The sequence below is a fragment of the Erpetoichthys calabaricus genome, chromosome 4, assembly GCF_900747795.2.
Source record: "Erpetoichthys calabaricus chromosome 4, fErpCal1.3, whole genome shotgun sequence".
Taxonomy (NCBI): domain Eukaryota; kingdom Metazoa; phylum Chordata; class Cladistia; order Polypteriformes; family Polypteridae; genus Erpetoichthys; species Erpetoichthys calabaricus.
Window position 1 is genome coordinate 308,555,465 of NC_041397.2, and position 17,923 is coordinate 308,573,387.

Genomic DNA, 17,923 nt, shown 5'->3' on the forward strand with positions numbered 1-17,923 from the left:
TTGCTACCTTCTGTGCAGCTGCTTCCTGAAACGACATGCTGCACGGTGCTTCGCTTTCTTAAAAGCTCGAAGGGCACGTATTGATTTTTGACTGTTAGTTTTTCTCTGTCTCTCTCTTTGTCTGCTCCTGACGGAGGGGGTGTGAGCTGCTGCCTTCAACAGCTTTGTGCCGCTGTGCTTCGCATACTTAAAAGCCAAACAGCCCTATTGATTTGTTTGCTTTTCTCTCTATCTTTATGACAGTCTCTGCCCCTGATGCGCACTCCTTTGAAGAGGAAGATATGTTTGCATTCTTTTAATTGTGAGACGGAACTGTCATCTCTGTCTTGTTATGGAGCACAGTTTAAACTTTTGAAAAAGAGACAAATGTTTGTTTGCAGTGTTTGAATAACGTTCCTGTCTCTCTACATCCTCCTGTGTTTCTGCGCAAATCTGTGACTCAAGCACGACAATATAAAAATAACCATATAAACATATGGTTTCTACTTCGCGGATTTTCACCTTTCGCGGGGGGGTCTGGAACGCAACCCCCGCGATGGAGGAGGGATTACTGTATTACAAACTTCCTCTTAGGCTTTGTTGCTTCCACACTCTTCTTGGATGCTATGGTTAATAGATAGGTGTTAGATATAGTCATGGATGCCTCTTCGCTGGGAAGACCAGGGAAGCAAGCCTGGTCAGGAGAGTACCTTCTTCCGGATCGCTAGATGGCAGCCAGCCTCTGTTGCAATGGTGCCTCGTCTCCTGCAGGGCTTCATGGGAGTTGGATACAGCCCTGATGGGATCTGGGGGTGCCGCCAGGGGGTGCTACAGCTGCTCCTGAGCCCGTATGGGCGGTTCTTTCACCACACCCGGAAGTGCTGCCGGAAGTAGGTCCTCAAGCACTTGTAGCACTTCCAGGTAATGTATAAAAGGAGCCTGCAGACACTACTCAGGAAGCCAGAGTCGAGAGGAGGGAGATAAAGCTTGCCGAGGAGAAGTGGAGGAGAAAGAGAGAAAGAAGAAGAATAGAGTATTGTGTGGTATTGTGATTTTGAGTCTGTGTTGTGTACTTGTGGGAACGGGCAAGAAGTTGCCCACAAGTGAAGGAAACAAAACCCGTGTGCTTTTATAAGTGTGCCTCCTGAGTCTGTCTGTTTCAGGTTGGGTGGCTGGCACTCCCCCTACAGATGTCACAATATATCTAAACACACCAAAATTAAAGTGAAAAAAGCAATGAAAACACACAAGCATAGCGCAAGAGATGCTTTCACATTGAGAGCCAACTTGGGCGCACAACAGATGGCATTTATGCTTGCTGTGTAAACGCCATCTGTTGCTGCATTTTTTCACTGTGCGTGCAGTTCGAACATAGAAGCATCATTCAAATTCCGGATTGAATTTCTCTCGAATTTAGCATTTGATCTCTTGAATGTTTGAAGTTAGAATCGTTTGAAGTACGAGGCACTAATGTATGTCAGACAGGGACATACATTGTTCCAAGCCCAATCGTTTAGGTAATATAAACTTGTCATGAATAATCTCATTTTCTAACCTATTTAGAGAAAAATATTTAGTTATGTTAGGACCTAATTATTTTTATTTTCTGTCTATTTTGACTGTTGTGTTTTTGGCTATAGTTTTGCTTTTGTTTGCTTGGCTCTTCCTCATTATTTAGTCCACTTTTGTATGGATTTTTTTCACCTCGTGTCAAAATACTACCCGGGTACATCTGTTAGTCAGTTATTGTTACGTACGAACACCTTCATAGATGACTTGGACTTCATAGATGACTTCCCACTTGGACAGAGGCAGTGGTGCTGTAAGAATTATGTTTCTAGACTTCTCTAGCGCCTTCAACACCATCCAACCTCTGCTCCTTAGGGACAAGCTGACAGAGATGGGAGTAGATTCATACCTGGTGGCATGGATCGTGGACTGTCTTAAAGACAGACCTCAGTATGTGCATCTCGGGAACTGCAGGTCTGACATTGTGGTCAGCAATACAGGAACGCCGCAGGGGACTGTACTTTCTCCGGTCCTGTTCAGCCTACAGTATATACATCGGACTTCCAATACAACTCGGAGTTCTGCCACGTGCAAAAGTTCACTGACGACACTGCTATCGTGGGCTGCATCAGGAGTGGGCAGGAGGAGGAGTATAGGAACCTAATCAAGGACTTTGTTAAATGGTGCGACTCAAACCACCTACACCTGAACACCAGCAAAACCAAGGAGCTGGTGGTGGATTTTAGGAGGCCCAGGCCCCTCATGGACCCCGTGATCATCAGAGGTGACTGTGCAGAGGGTGCAGACCTATAAATACCCAGGAGTGCAGCTGGATGATAAACTGGACTGGACTGCCAATTCTGATGCTCTGTGCAAGAGAGGACAGAGCCGACTATACTTCCTTAGAAGGCTGGCGTCTTTCAACATCTGCAATAAGATGCTGCAGATGTTCTATCAGACGGTTGTGGCGAGTGCCCTCTTCTACGCAGTGGTGTGCTGGGGAGGCAGCATAAAGAAGAGGGACGCCTCACGCCTGGACAAACTAGTGAGGAAGGCAGGCTCTATTGTAGGCATGGAGTTGGACAGTTTGACATCTGTGGTGGAGTGACGGGCACTGAGCAGACTCCTGTCAATCATGGAGAATCCACTGCATCCACTGAACAGGATCATCTCCAGACAGAGGAGCAGCTTCAGCGACAGACTGCTGTCACCGTCCTGCTCCACTGACAGACTGTGGAGATCGTTCATTCACCACACTATGTGACTCTTCAATTCCACTCGGAGGGGGTAAACGTTAACGTTATCTGTTTGGTTTAATTCAGACATAAAAATTGTCGATGATACTGTAAAATAAGGGCAACCTGTAGCAGAGCCATTAGCTGCTTACTGTTGTGTAACAAAGCCTTAACAAAGTCTGTGCTTGTGTTACATGGACATAAACAAATGAATAACAGATGGTCCATAGCAAGCCCCTAAAGTTCTTATATTCTAAGGTGTTGCTGAAGGTCCTATGAAAAGACAATTTACCCTCAGGGATTAACAAAGTGTATCAAATCAAATCAAAAAAATCCTCACTTTCCTTTTTCCTTCTGTTTAATGTTCTGTAAGGTGATGACCTCACAATGCTCTGAATTTGGAGTCTTCCATCTATTGATATGAGAACTCATATAGGAATTCATAAAAACCAAGTCTAACATCATTAAATTACTCAAAGACAAATGTTGTATGTATTTTATTGACATGAGTAATAAATATAAAGCGGTATTACAAAACAACATTTTGGGTCTCACTGATCATAAACCACAAATCAGAAGTATTTAGAATTTGAAACATTTTTTTTCACATTTTGCACTTTTAAAAAGTTTCAGGATGCTGCCCCGTATCTCCTTGTTTCTGAAGCTGTATATCATGGGGTTGAACATCGGCGGTACAATATTTGCTACAATTATCATGGCGTTGTTCGATTCAGTGGACAGCTTCACTCCTACTCCAGTTAACGTATAGGAGATGAAAAGTGGGATATTGGACAGACCCACCACCAGCAGATGGGTGATTAAAGTATTAAATGTCTTCCTTTTGCCATCTATAGATGGAATTTTCAGAGCAGCATAAGCAATCCTGGTATAAGAAAGTAAAATGACTACAAATGGAAAAATACCAAACAGAAAAGAACCAACTGACAAAATGACGAAGTATTTAGGATTTTCATTGCAGGCTATTTTCACAAGAGATGAGTAGTCACAAAAACAATAATTTACTATATTAGTGTTACAAAAAGAAAACTCAGTGATAAAAACCAAATGAGTTAAAATAAAAGCAGCTGGAAAAATGTTTAATAACGTACCTGCAACCCAGACAGTTCTTTTGGTAATAAGTGCAGAATATTGAAGTGGATAGACAACTGCCACATAGCGGTCACACGCCATAAAAACCAAGAGATAGGACTCTGTTGCCTCTAAATATAACACTACGAGCATCTGAAGCAAACAAGGTCCATAGGGAATGGCTGTCCAGTCTGAAAGGACAGCAATTAGTTTGGGAGTAATATTTGTGCTGCCAACCAAGTCGATTACCGCTAACGTTGCAATGCCAACATACATGGGCTTTTGCAGCTGAGGATTAATTGCTATGACCAAAACTACCAGGACGTTCCCAAACAGCGTCAAAAGGTAGACCATAATAAGGATAGCAATGGTGTAGCTTTTCTTCTGGGAGTCGACTGTACAAAGTAGGACAAACTCTGACACGGACAGCAAGGTTTGGTTCATGCCCGGACCTAAAAGAAACACAAAGAGACAGAGGCTTGAACTTATGGAGATGATCTACAGAGAACTTGTTATTAGCCTTAAGTGTACAGATAATGTACTTAATTGGTCAAAGTCGGATGCCTTGTGATGAAGAAACACCTCTGAAGCAGTGATCCATATCAGCGCCACAGCCTTAAGGTTCCACATCATCTAACTGATTGCTACAATGTTGATTACTGCAATTAAAATCAAAATATTTATCCTGCAACAAACCCAGTTGTTTCAAAACATCAGCAGTTTTGTACCTTTTTCATGAAGACATAACTACAGACTGTCTACTTATAACAAGCTGTTGCCACCAAATTGTATGGGTATCCACTAGATGGCAGCACTATAGTAGATAACTGAGAATTGTTTTGTATGTTGAGACCTGACAGACTCAATGAGATACGACCTAACTTGCACCTCACGTTCAAAGTGTTCATTTTTGTGATGTGCCATTTTTTGGAATGGCAAATGCAATGCCATTTACTACAAATATTTATGGTGCACCATCTGTTGGAATGAACATAGAAACCAAACAGACACTCAAACGCTTAACCCTTTACTAAGGTGGATATTCAAAAAAAAAAACATTGCATATGGCACAGTGTTTATCATACTTGTGTTAGTTGGATGGATGTTGAGTGATAAATTTCATGGGAAGTCTTTGAAACTCATTATTATTGTTGCTCTGTTATTTCCACATCAGAAATGGAATAAGAATAGAAATGCAAAAAATCTGGAGTGGTTGCATATACGTAGAGATTATATAATAATTGTATGAATATGTCAACTTGTGAAACAAAACAAAAACATTCACATTTCAAGTTTATTTGATAGTTCTCTTACCTGATTAGATACATTTCCAATTACAGTGTTATTTTGTGTTTGTACCATGTAATCTCTGCATTGTTGATAAGTTAAATAACAGTTAAAAATAATAATACGTGCAACATAGTTAATAAACTGTTACTAAATAAGATGAATACACCAACCTTTTTTCCCCTGAGAGCTACTTTTACAAAATGAAAATGGCCGAGAGCTACTCATGTTTTCTAACGTTTATTCCTCACTCACTTGCCAGCTTCGATGTGTGTACCTTAACTCCACTTAGCTAGCGAACGAGAGAACAATTGAATTCAACTTTGTTTGATATTTAAAATGAAGTGTTACTTAAATCTTCATGAGTTTGAGACCGGATATTCTCTTAAGTGTATGCCACATTGAAAAGATAGATTGCATTTCAGATTGTGGATCGTGATTTTCTGTTAAAAGGATCGTGATGTGATTTTTTGGAAAGATCGCCCACCCTCTAATTTGACTAATCAAGTTTTCAAATTTATGTAGGATTCATTAATCCTTTGGCAAGCTACTTGGAAAGAGGATGTGAGCTACCTGTAGCTCGTGAGCAATGTGTTGGAGACCCCTGACTTAGATTTTCCTAAAATTATATATTACTTTATCCCCGTCTTTAACTCTTTTGTTCTGTTTATATGAAAAACCAGAGCGTAAACATGTATTGAACTAATTAATTTTCTCCTGTCATCGTGATGCTGTTTGCTTTTTATCTCTCATTTTCAAATGAAAAAATAAATGTAATTAAAAAAAGTTCACACAATCCAAAAAATACAGCAAATGAGAAGAAATGTCAATTAATTCACAAATAGTACAAAACTGATGAAAGATCAAAACGTGTATGAAATACAATTCGTGGAATTAAACATAAGGATAAAAAAAGTAAATACGTAGTGCTTATCAGAAAGGTACGGTATATAAATTTAAAAATTTTTAATTTTAAAGAATATCTATACTTTAATTAAAAATTGTCAATTACCGGAACAATTATAAAACAATGATTTCATTGATTGTAATATAATTTTATGAAATTAGTTCAAACAACCACCGAAACAAATTTCTTTCATTGACAAAATAACATATAACAATGAAAAACAAATGTTCCAACTGTTAGTGTTCATATGTAGCCAATCATATGTGATAAGTATTGAACACAAATACTTACTAACACTAAGTTGCAAATTTTACCAATGAATTAATAACCGTTCATGGAAATTCAGAACCAGCACAATGAAGAAAATTTCACAAACACTAAATCACTGAAGGTACCGTATTTTAAGTACAAAACCAAGAAAAGTAAAAAGCAAATTTAAAAAATTCACAGCTCAAAGCAATTGTGGAACACAATTAGTCTTACAAAAGACAGTAATAAGTACCTAAATGTCGAAATATGATCATTTGTTTAACAGGTAAACCTGCTTCAACAATATCACAGAATCAACTGTCAAGAAAACATATTGAAATGTCATCAGTCAATTAAAGTGATGGGGTAAATTCTAGAAAATCCTTAGTTCTGTTAAAAAAGGTAGACACAAATTTGATGCCCATAAAAATGTCAGTCTTACGAGGCCATAAACTTATATAATACCAGAGGTGTCACAATGATCCATACCAAAGGTCGGAAGTATACGTTTGTATACTAACTATAGTTAGTTATTTTGTTAAGGGCATTAATGAGTGCCATTGTGACAGTCTTTTGAAAGGACCACGTGTAAAGCATAAAAATTCTGGATTGTTCTCCACTCAAATTTCCTTATACCTGTTCAGAAAAAGTAGATACCACTTCCGGCTGTCCAATTATAATGTAAACTTCATATCTGTATGTTTCTTACAAAATTTCAATCACTTATGTTTTTTATAATGCAAGTTTGTATGGCAAAGAACTGTGTCTGGTAATGAGATTAACCTGAAATATCAAATCTGATTGTTTTATGTGGTCAGTAATATACCTCTTCCAGTCACCTGATCAAGGTCAAATTTTATGTCTGACGATAAGTAATGATCATACAAAATTTAAATTATTTGTGTCTATTTGTATAATGGTAGTAATGTATACTGTATGTAATAGTGCTGATACCTATTAAGATATCATTTCCAGTTATCACATTAAGGTGAAATTCTATATACCTTAACTAATGATGATATAAAATTTTATTTATTTTTCCCTTTTTATAATGCAATTTCACATGAAAAACTACTATACAAAATGTCAGTTAACTGTTTATTTAAATAATATATCAGTTTATTTGAAAACTTTTGTAATGTGTTCAAGTAAAGTACCACTTCTGGTTGAAATATGTTGGCCAAAAGTAGATAGAAAACTAACATTTTGATATAATTGTTCTCATGTTATTGTGTTTCCATACACACACACATACATAATTGCAAAAATAGTCAAACGTGTTCAGGAGGTGTTCCTCTCAGGGTCGCTAGCTCCCTAGTTGGAAAAAGTTCTTTCAAATTGCTGCGTTTTAAGTAACCTGAACCTAAATAGATATAATATTAAAAGGCGATATCCCTCCCATAGTGATACGGCGGTAAGAAATCACATAAGAGAAAATAACTTAGTTTTCTTTACTGACGATTTGAGCGGCATTACAGATGAAGGAAACAATAGCAGGACCAGTATCGATGTGGAATCTCGATGTATACAGTCTGCCATTTTCATTGCTGCGCTGGAAGGGGTTTTCAGGACTAGATGACGTCTTCCATCCGTCCGTCGGCTTCAAGGTGTTTGGCTGCTGTCCAAGTCTTTTATACTGTTTTCTCCACGTGCAGGCCCTTACTTAGGTAAATCATGCCATCCCAAACAAGGCAAAGAGAGGATTCAATTTCATACACACAGAAATAGTACAATGCCCATTTTTGTAGTTGTCCCTTTCTCTCCTCAAATGCTTGCCTAGCAGTTCTAAATGCTGAGCCTGTGGAAGATGAGTGTTCTCTTCGTTCCCTTGTACTAATCCAGGTCTGAGAAGTTAAGCAGAAGTAAGCTTTATGAAACCATACATTATGTAAAAACATGTTTTGATGAGCAAACAGAAAAATATTTGTCCAAGGGACTCAAGGTCTAAGCATTCCAAAACATGAGTCTGCCTTATCCCGTTTCCTCTTATCATGAAAAGCCTGCGCCTGCCTACTTTATTATTTTTCTCTTTTCAGCTGCAAACCTCCAATAATCTTTGCTGCAAAGCTTAAAAACTTCAGTCAAGGACACGGTGTACTTTGAGAGGGCTAAGCAAATCATTGTTTTAGAAATGAAGCTTCAACCTTGAGAGATGACTGGAATGATCGCCGTTCTAGGGGTATAAAACTTTGCCCCACCCGACAGACGGGGTTCAGAAGAGCCCTGACGCTGTCAAGTAATATTGATTGCCTGCTTTTCTGAAACTCTGCTCATCAAGAAGTGTAAAGAATAAAGAACTCTGCTTATTTCAATTGGTGTTTGCTTGCTGTTGTCTCAACCTTTTGTCCACAAGCCCCTCTGTGCTAAATCTGGCCTGTACATGTGAGTGGATTTATAAATATTTTTGTACAGAGCACAGTGACATTAAGCTTATATTCTTATTACAGGAGCACAAGAAACATGGAGATTCATCAAAGTCTCGAAGTCAAATGTTTTTGTGATTACTATGCTTTCTCTATACTATGTATACGAGAAATTTTAAAAAGCCATTGAAACCTTTTGTGAGTCAAATCTCAGTCCTGCACCTGCAAGACAGCAGGGATAAGCACAACACTGACATGTCAATCCAGGATATTTCATATCTTGTTTAAATCACCAAACGCAATGTTTTACATGATATTAATTAACTTAATGGAATTCAGTTCAATTTATATTTGTTGTCCCAAGACAGACATTTGGTTTCTCAGCAGGTTTTTACAGAAAAGCAAAGAAATCAGCCTTCAAGCATGAACCTTGTACAAATAAAAAAAATACAGTAATGAGCGTAATAATTTTGGTATAATGTCAGATCATAACTATTACAAAAGGTTTGAATACGTAATGACTTTTTTATTAAAGTAAACCTGATTTAAGAGATTAATAGTCTGTCAGATTTCACTGGGGAGATGTTATGATTTTACTGCTACATTTTACAAATGGATTTATCCTGTTTTTGTTGTTAACAGTAAGTCTACTGCCGTTGGCACTTCTTGCAGACGGCTTTTGCATTTTCATTGAATGTCACTTTTGAGTTAGTGACTGTTTACATCTACTATATAATAAAACACTAAGGTCTGTGTGTCCAGTCCCTCTGAGCAATCTGATTGGTCACTTTGGCTTTGGTGATGTCACAAAAGAGGAAATACGAGTGTGAGACGCATGAGGAGGAGTCAAGGTGCACGCTGAGAGAGTCGCTTTTTAAAGACGGAAAGCATAAAACCAGACCAGGGGAAAGAAAGGCACTTTGAACATTTTGACAGTGTCTGAGAAAGCAGGCTTAACAGCAACACAGTCAAGAAAGTTAGTGCAGGTTAAGAGACGTTCACACATGCAAGTGCGGAGAAAAGGCACTGAAGGTACTCGTAGGGCAAGAGAGCAAATATTTTTTAAACTATTCTTGCATTTTTGCCTTGTAGTTTGTATTGTTGTGTTACATTTATCAGGTGGCCATGATAGATTGGCCATTGAGATCTGTGGAGAGGATTACAGTAATCCCTCCTCCATCACGGGGGTTGCGTTCCAGAGCCACCCGTGAAATAAGAAAATCCGCGAAGTAGAAGCCATATGTTTATATGGTTATTTTTATATTGTCATGCTTGGGTCACAGATTTGCGCAGAAACACAGGAGGTTGTAGAGAGACAGGAACGTTATTCAAACACTGCAAACAAACATTTGTCTCTTTTTCAAAAGTTTAAACTGTGCTCCATGACAAGACAGAGATGACAGTTCTGTTTCACAATTAAAAGAATGCAAACATATCTTCCTCTTCAAAGGAGTGCGCATCAGAAGCACAGAATGTCACATAGATAGAGAAAACAATCTCTAGCAAACAAATCAATAGGGCTGTTTGGCTTATAAGTATGCGAAGCACCGCGGCACAAAGCTGTTGAAGGCGGCAGCTCACACCCCCTCCGTCAGGAGCAGAGAGAGATAGAGACAGAGTTTGTTTTTCAGTCAAAAATCAATACGTGCCCTTCGAGCTTTTAAGTATGCGAAGCACTGTGCAGCATGTCGTTTCAGGAAGCAGCTGCACAAAAGATAGCAACGTGAAGATAATCTTTCAGCATTTTTAGACGAGCGTCCGTATCGTCTAGGTGTGCGAACAGCCCCCCTGCTCAATCCCCATACGTCAGGATCAGAGAAAGTCAGCGCAAGAGAGAGAGAAGAGTAAGCAATCTAGCTTCTCAGCCATCTGCCAATAGCGTCCCTTGTATGAAATTAACTGGGCAAACCAACTGAGGAAGCATGTACCAGAAATTAAAAGACCCATTGTCCGCAGAAATCCGCGAACCAGCAAAAAATCTGTGATATATATTTAAATATGCTTACATATGAAATCCGCGATGGAGTGAAGCCGCGAAAGGCGAAGTGCGATATAGCGAGGGATCACTGTACTTGTGTTCTGTTTTGTGTGTTGTATTTATCACATTTTTCACACCCACTGCACACCAAACCTACCTGGAAGGGGGGGGGGGGGGGGTCTCTCTCTTTCTCTGAAATGCCCTTCCCAAGATTTCCTCCATTTTTTCCCCCTAGAAGGATTTTTTGGGAGCTTTTCCTTGTCTTTGTAGAGAGTCTAGGCTGGTCGGTTGACAAAAAACAGGGCCTGTTAATGCCAATTGAGGCATTCCTCGTGTGATTTTGAGCTATGCAAGAAGTAAGTTGTTGTTGTTTTTGTTACCTGTTTTTGACAGGTAACCTAATTAGTATATCTATAAATTTAACCGATCTCCACTGATTGATCTTTGATGCTTCTTTGTTGTGGGTGAATGGTATGCTCAGACAACTATTTCCTACATCATAGTAGTTAATCACTCGGAGCAGATGGAGCTTAACGATATATACTGGAAGTGCAAAAGAATAGAAATTGAAAAAGATGATAGTGTACTTTGAACACAAAGAACCAATAAAAAGAGATCAGCTGACATTTTCAAGTACCAAATTGAGTAATGATACAGACCAAAATACAATAATAATTACATTTTTAAGAGTGGTGAGTAGAAATTTGGGTTAAGAAAATCCAGCTCAAGTTTGAAGCATCACTAAGCTGAGTCTAAGGTGTTTTTCATAGTGGTTGCACCTGATACACCAGATACATAATCTACTATATAACAAAACAGTAAGATTTGTGTATCCAGTCCCTGATTGGTCAATTGTGCTTTGGTGTGATCGGTCAGTTTGGCTTTGGCAACACCACAAAAGAGAAACTGCAAGTGTAAGACGCACAAGGAGAAGAAAAGGTGCATGCTGACAGAGGCGGATTCATAGACAAAAAGTAAAAAACTGGACTGGAGGAGAGACTGGTGCCTTGAAAATAATGACAAAAGTCTGAGAAGAAAGCTTTATAAGAACCCGCTCGATACAGGAAGCACTGGTGAAAAGACATTAGTAAAGGTCTCAGATGCACGCTGACAGAGTTGCCTTCAAACATTTAAAGTATAAAGCTGGGCGGGAGGTGAGAAAGACACTTCGAAAATAATGACAGAGTCTGAAAAGCAGGTTTTCCGAGAATGCGCTCGAGAAAGGGAGTTCCAGTGAAGAGATGTTCGGACACAAACAGATACAGAGGAAAGGCGCTCAAGGTACACATAGAACAAGAGATAGCAAATGCTTTTAAATTATTCTTTTACCTGTCTTTGACAGGTACCGTGGCTAGTATGTAATAAAAAGGGAATAAAATAATGCAACAAACATTGTATTACATGGCTCATATGACTTCTCTTAATCTTCCAGATACATTAATAAAACATAAAATCTTATTCATTACCTTCTGGAGTGTCTTCAGATTTATGCAGAATCCCTCTGAATCTTCATGCTGCAGTAATATTTCAACTTAGAATTTAAACAATGATAATGTTTTATTATGCATGGAAGATTTAATCAGATTTATAAAATTTGTTACTACTTTCGACCTTTTGCAGTCCAGGTAACTCTAAACAATAATTTAGAAGCAAATTTCGTAAAACAGTTTAGAACGAATGTTCGACTGTAATTGAGAAAGTGTGAAGTCCCAGTGTGTAGTTTGTGTCTCGTCTATTTTTATTTATGTCTTGTACCCCTTTGAGGCTCGATTGCACTTTCAAGTGGAGGTGTCTTGGGACGTGCGTAATTAGAACTACACCTCTGTAGGATTCTTTATTATTTCTAGATTAGACTAGCAGTAGACTGAAGTAACCTCTAGGAATTAATTGGAGTTTAGACTTGAATGTCCATCCATCCATCCATTTTCCAACCCTCTGAATCCGAACACAGGGTCACGGGGGTCTGCTGGAGCCAATCCCAGCTAACACAGGGCACAAGGCAGGAACCAATCCCGGGCAGGGTGCCAACCCACCGACTTGAATGTCTAAATTATTAATAAATTTATGCATTGCAGCCATTTGTTCAACACATAAACACCCTCCAAGTCCCCAGAACTAAGCACAGCAGCATGGGTGATAGGGCTTTTTCATCTGTGGCGTCGAAGCTTTGGAATGCCCTCCCTGATTACCTGAGAGCCCCACAGTCGACTGATGTTTTTAAACGAAACCTAAAAACTCATCTTTTTAGAAAGACTTTTAGTTAAAGCATTTTTATAGACTCTTATTTTTGACTCTGTAGCACTTTGAGATTGCTAAAATATAAATTGCAATACAAATAAAGTTTATTATTATTATTATTATTATTATTATTATTATTATTATTATTATTATTATTATTGTTCTAAAGTGGTAAAGTCTGATAGTAAGCTGTCCCATTGTTTTGGTGTTTTAAGTTAATGTAAGTGAGTGTACCTTGCAGTGGGTTGCCAATCCATCCTAAATTTGGTATCTATCATAGGGTGGATCTTTTACATATATATATATTGTCGCAGGTGGATGGGGGGGGGCAACCTGGCCGGGACACCCTGGAGGACCAGAGGAGGGCTTACGCCTCCCCCAGACCACGTGGGGGCGACCGCCCTGGTGGCTATGGGGACCACGGGTACAGAGCTTTGAAGCTCAACCCTGTAGGGGCCCGTGGTCACCGCCAGTGGACACCCCAATGCCTTGGAAGCCCTGGACCTCAGCACTTCTGTCACACCCAGAAGTGCTGGGGGGAAGAGGATCAGGAACACCTGGAGTGCTTCCGGGTGCAGAGCCGGTACTTCTGCCACACTGGGGAGTGCCGGCGGAAGCTCATCAGAAAACACCTGGAGCACATCCGAGTGGAATAAAAGGGGCCGCCTCCCTCCAGTCAGGGGCTTGGAAGAAGGACAAGGTCTGGGACGAGGCAAGGAGGTGGCCTGAAGAGTGAGAAAGCATTTGAGTTGGCCTGGACTCTGAGGACTTTAGGGGTTATTGTGCACTGATTGTAAATATGGATTATCACAATAAATGTGTGTTGGGTGAGTTGAATGTATCTGCCTGTCTGTGTCTGGGTCATCTTCCACAATATATATATATATACTGCATAGATGCAATATAGTATATATGCAGTATATGCACATTTATATATTGTCACACACAACAGCATGGTATATAACTTCAGGGCTCATTTAAGGGTAATTCCAACCTGAGCCAAAGGTTGGTGCCATCTTTTAATGCCTCTCCTCTTCCTTTAACCAAAGGTCACATGATTGACATCTTAAAGAACTCTGAGGTCACTTCCAGTTTGCAGTCACCCGAGCCCACCTCTTCTTGCCTTCCTACTTGATAACCTCCACCACCTCCATCTGGAGTCAGTCTAGCAGATACTCTGATGAAAAAATAACACCCCAGCCACAACCCTGATTAGGCAGTTCACTGGATATCTGAGTTGAATTGTTGTCCTGACATCGGGAGTACCTCAGCTGAGGATTCTCTGTCTGTGTGTAAGTGTTATCAAGTTACTGACTCCATCGTCTTTAGAGGTTCACTGTACATCTGGCCCTGATGAAGGATAGCATATTTCAAAATGCATAGGCCGAAGACGTCTGTATTGCATGTTAATGACTGGACGTTGTCGTTGATTCTGTTTCTGGTGGAATTCTAGCTCTTGTTTATATGTATTTGTAAAGTGTGGTATTTGGTACAATATCCCCAAGGGGAAATGGTCTTTTTGAGTGTCATCATTCACAGTTATGCCCTGAAAGTACAATGAGAAGTCTGGGGGCTCAATAATGGAAGCTGTATAGTTTGAATGTATTGTTTGTTTTGTCAGTTTGTAAAAAATGTGTTGCAATTTATTCATACTATTTAAAAATGTATTTATTTAAATATACTCCGCTGTGTTTTTGAGATTGATTTTTATTGTTTTTCTGCCAAACATTTTACAGGGATCACTGCTGATGCCCCTTTATGATCTCTGTTTGTCTTTTCTTAAAATATATTTGTGTTAATTTCATTTGGAATACTTAAAGAGTTAGGGTTTGACCTTTATAAACCCCATTCAATGGTAGTAAATTAATAGAAAATAATAAAGAATACCCAAGGGTGCAAGTAGATGGCGTCTGTGGCTGAGCCAAAAAGGGTCTTAAAAAAAAGTAAGGACTTTTAAGTGTGAGACCTGGGGTCTGTCTTCCTAACTTTCAGGTCCTCTTAACCTTTGTTATCTTTTTCAGATCTTCTTTTTTTGCTCTCCCCTCCGCACTCGCGCTCCTACTATATATATAAAGAGCGCGTGGCACAGGTGTGGCAATTAGCAACTCCCAGCATCAATTATGGATGCAGACGACTCCTCACCTGTGCACATAAGCGAGGAAATGCCCGCAGCACATCGCGCCCGAGAACCGCTTCGGTCACAATACCACGCCCCCTCTATAAGCTGCGAGTGTGGCGATTATTTCTTTAAAATTGGCCTTTTCTTCTAAGCGGTGGACCTGATATACCACATTCCTCTCCTCGTAAGCGCCCAGTTGCATGGGAAGGCACCACGCAATTGGCGGCCCAGGTCCATGACCTGCCCACACTACCACTACACTATAAACAATAATAAAACCACTAAAAACAATCACGCACTAAAACCAACCAAGCCCCCCCCTTTGTAAAAACAGGACATTAAAAGAATAAGAACTTTTAAAATAACAATTAAAACAAGCAATAAATAAATATCCACTAAAAAGCTCAGTCCTTTAAAATGTCCTCCTCTGGAATTGGGTCCGTGGGTTCTTTGAAAAAGTCTGGCGCCTCTCCCGCTTGCTGATCTGTCTCCTGCTCTATGGTCCCCACTGCCAGCTCATCTCACCACTGCCACCATATGTGACGATGCGGGATCTTCTCCATGCTCCCGTTTCCCTTTAAGGAGCCTCTCGAACCCGGCACCGTCAGTAATGTAACCGGAAGAGGTGGACAGTGAGGACACCGAAGAAACAAGGGGATGGTGCAAAAAGGTGCAAGTGCTTTTATTACAATAAAAGCAAATCCAAAATTAAAAAGTCAATAAATAAATAATCCACTAAAAAGCAAGTGAAATATGGAGGTTAAAATAATTCCAATAAAAACAAGATTAAAATAGCTGGAAGCAGTCCTTTTAAAAACAAAACCCAGTGCCTTCTTCTACTGGTGGCTCCCCTGTTTCTCCCATCCGGGCCATGCACCAGGGTAGTCGCCCTACCTGCAGATGACCTTCACTACGTCCATTTGCCTTCTGTCCACTGGCTCCGTACGGCACCACTACCCGGACCGAGACTTGGGTTCCACCAACGGCCATGGCACTCACGCTGTGTTCCGATCCCAAATCTCCTGACTCCCGCTGCCTTCCTCGGCCTTATGTGGCAAGCCAACCGCTTTCCGGTCACACCTGCTCCTCTCAAGTGCTCAGCAGGAACGACCCGATCAAACTGACCCTGGGGTGCCGGCCAAACACCCTGCTAAGGCTCACTTTTCCCAGCTGCCTGTTCTCATAGATAGCCTGCTCTCGCTCGCTCACTCGCTCGCTGACTCGGCTCCTTCTCTTCCTGCCTTTCTCCGTCCCCTTATTCAGATCTTTTTTTTTTCTTTCCCCTCCACTCTCACGCTCCTACTATATATAATGGCACAGGTGTGGTGATTAACAGCTCCCGGCATCAATTACTAATGTGGACGATTCCTCACCTGTTCACTTAAACGAGGAAATGCCCGCAGCACGTCACGTCCGAGAACAGCTCCGGCCACACTACCACACCCCCTCTATAAGCTGCAAGCGCGGCGATTATTTGTTTAAAACTGGCCTTTTCTTCTAAGCCGCTAAAGTGATCCCTCGCTATATTGCGCTTCTCCTTTCGCGGCTTCACTCTATCGCGGATTTCATATGTAAGCATATTTAAATATATATCGCTGATTTTTTGCTGGTTCGCGGATTTCTGAGGACAATGGGTCTTTTAATTTCTGGTACATGCTTCCTCAGTTGGTTTGCCCAGTTGATTTCATACAAGGGACGCTATTGGCAGATGGCTGAGAAGCTACCCAACTTACTTTTCTCTGTCTCTCTTGCGCTGACTTTCTCTGATCCTGACATAGGGGGATTGAGCAGGGGGGCTGTTCGCACACCTAGACGATAGGGACGCTCGTCTAAAAATGCTGAAAGATCTTCACGTTGCTACCTTCTGTGCAGCTACTTCGTGAAGCGACATGCTGCACAGTGCTTCACATACTTAAAAGCCAAACAGCCCTATTGATTTGTTTGCTTTTCTCTGTCTTTCTGACAGGCTTTGCTCCTGACGCGCACTCCTTTGAAGAGGAAGATATGTTTGCATTCTTTAAATTGTGAGACAGAACTGTCATCTCTGTCTTGTCATGGAGCACAGTTTAAACTTTTGAAAAAGAGACAAATGTTTGTTTGCAGTGTTTGAATAACGTTCCTGTCTCTCTACAACCTCCTGTGTTTCTGCGCAAATCTGTGACCCAAGCATGACAATATAAAAATAACCATATAAACATATGGTTTCTACTTCGCGGATTTTCTTATTTCGCGGGTGGCTCTGGAACGCAACCCCCGCGATGGAGGAGGGATTACTGTATACCACAATGGTGTAAGTCAAAGTGATTTACAAAATGAAGAAAGAAAAGTTTATAAAAAACAAAAATAAGAATAGGCAATACTAAGTAACAAAGAATAAAGTAAGGTGTGATGGCCAGGAGGACAGAAAAAACAAAGAAAAAAAAAACTCAAGTTGGACTGGAATAAAAAAAAAAACAAAATCTGCAGGGGTTCCAAGGCCACGTGACCCCTCCAGCCCCCACTGGGCATTCTACTTAACATAAATTATCTAAATCAGTCCTCAGAAACCATATAAAGGTCAAGTGAACAACAAAGACAAAGATGAAATACACAAAATGTGTTGAAGAATGGCTAAGAGATCAGATGTCCTGTAAACGACAAGATTGGACAGTTGTTATCGACACTGAAATGATAATAGCTAAACCTAAAGATATAAGAAGAATAAGAATATAATCAAATAGACTTTTATTTTATATAGATCAATTAGGCGTAAACCAATGAACCAACCAGAGTAAATATATGCATTAATTGACACTGTTATGTGAACTCAGTTTCTTCTAAAACAGCCTTACACCTTTAATATTTGATCATTCTCATCATGTTGTAACAGACTGCTCTGATGGATGCTCCCTCCTCAGCTTGGTGTCGCAGGCGCAATAAATGATGCAAATGGACAAGCTTTTCTCCTGCCTGCTACCGGACTAAAAGGTT

General features: G+C 40.2%; 1 protein-coding gene across 1 annotated transcript in view; it reads right to left on the minus strand.

The window, feature by feature from the left end:
* Positions 1-3,305: 3,305 nt before the first annotated feature.
* Positions 3,306-17,923, minus strand: part of LOC127527600 (olfactory receptor 1E1-like) — a 33,987-nt gene continuing 19,369 nt past the window's right edge. Inside the window, exons 5-6 of the mRNA XM_051926708.1 lie at positions 3,833-4,264; positions 3,306-3,628 (exon numbers count right to left, since the gene is read on the minus strand). Coding sequence (XP_051782668.1) covers positions 3,306-3,628; positions 3,833-4,264 — 755 coding nt within the window. The remainder of the gene's footprint in view (positions 3,629-3,832; positions 4,265-17,923) is intronic.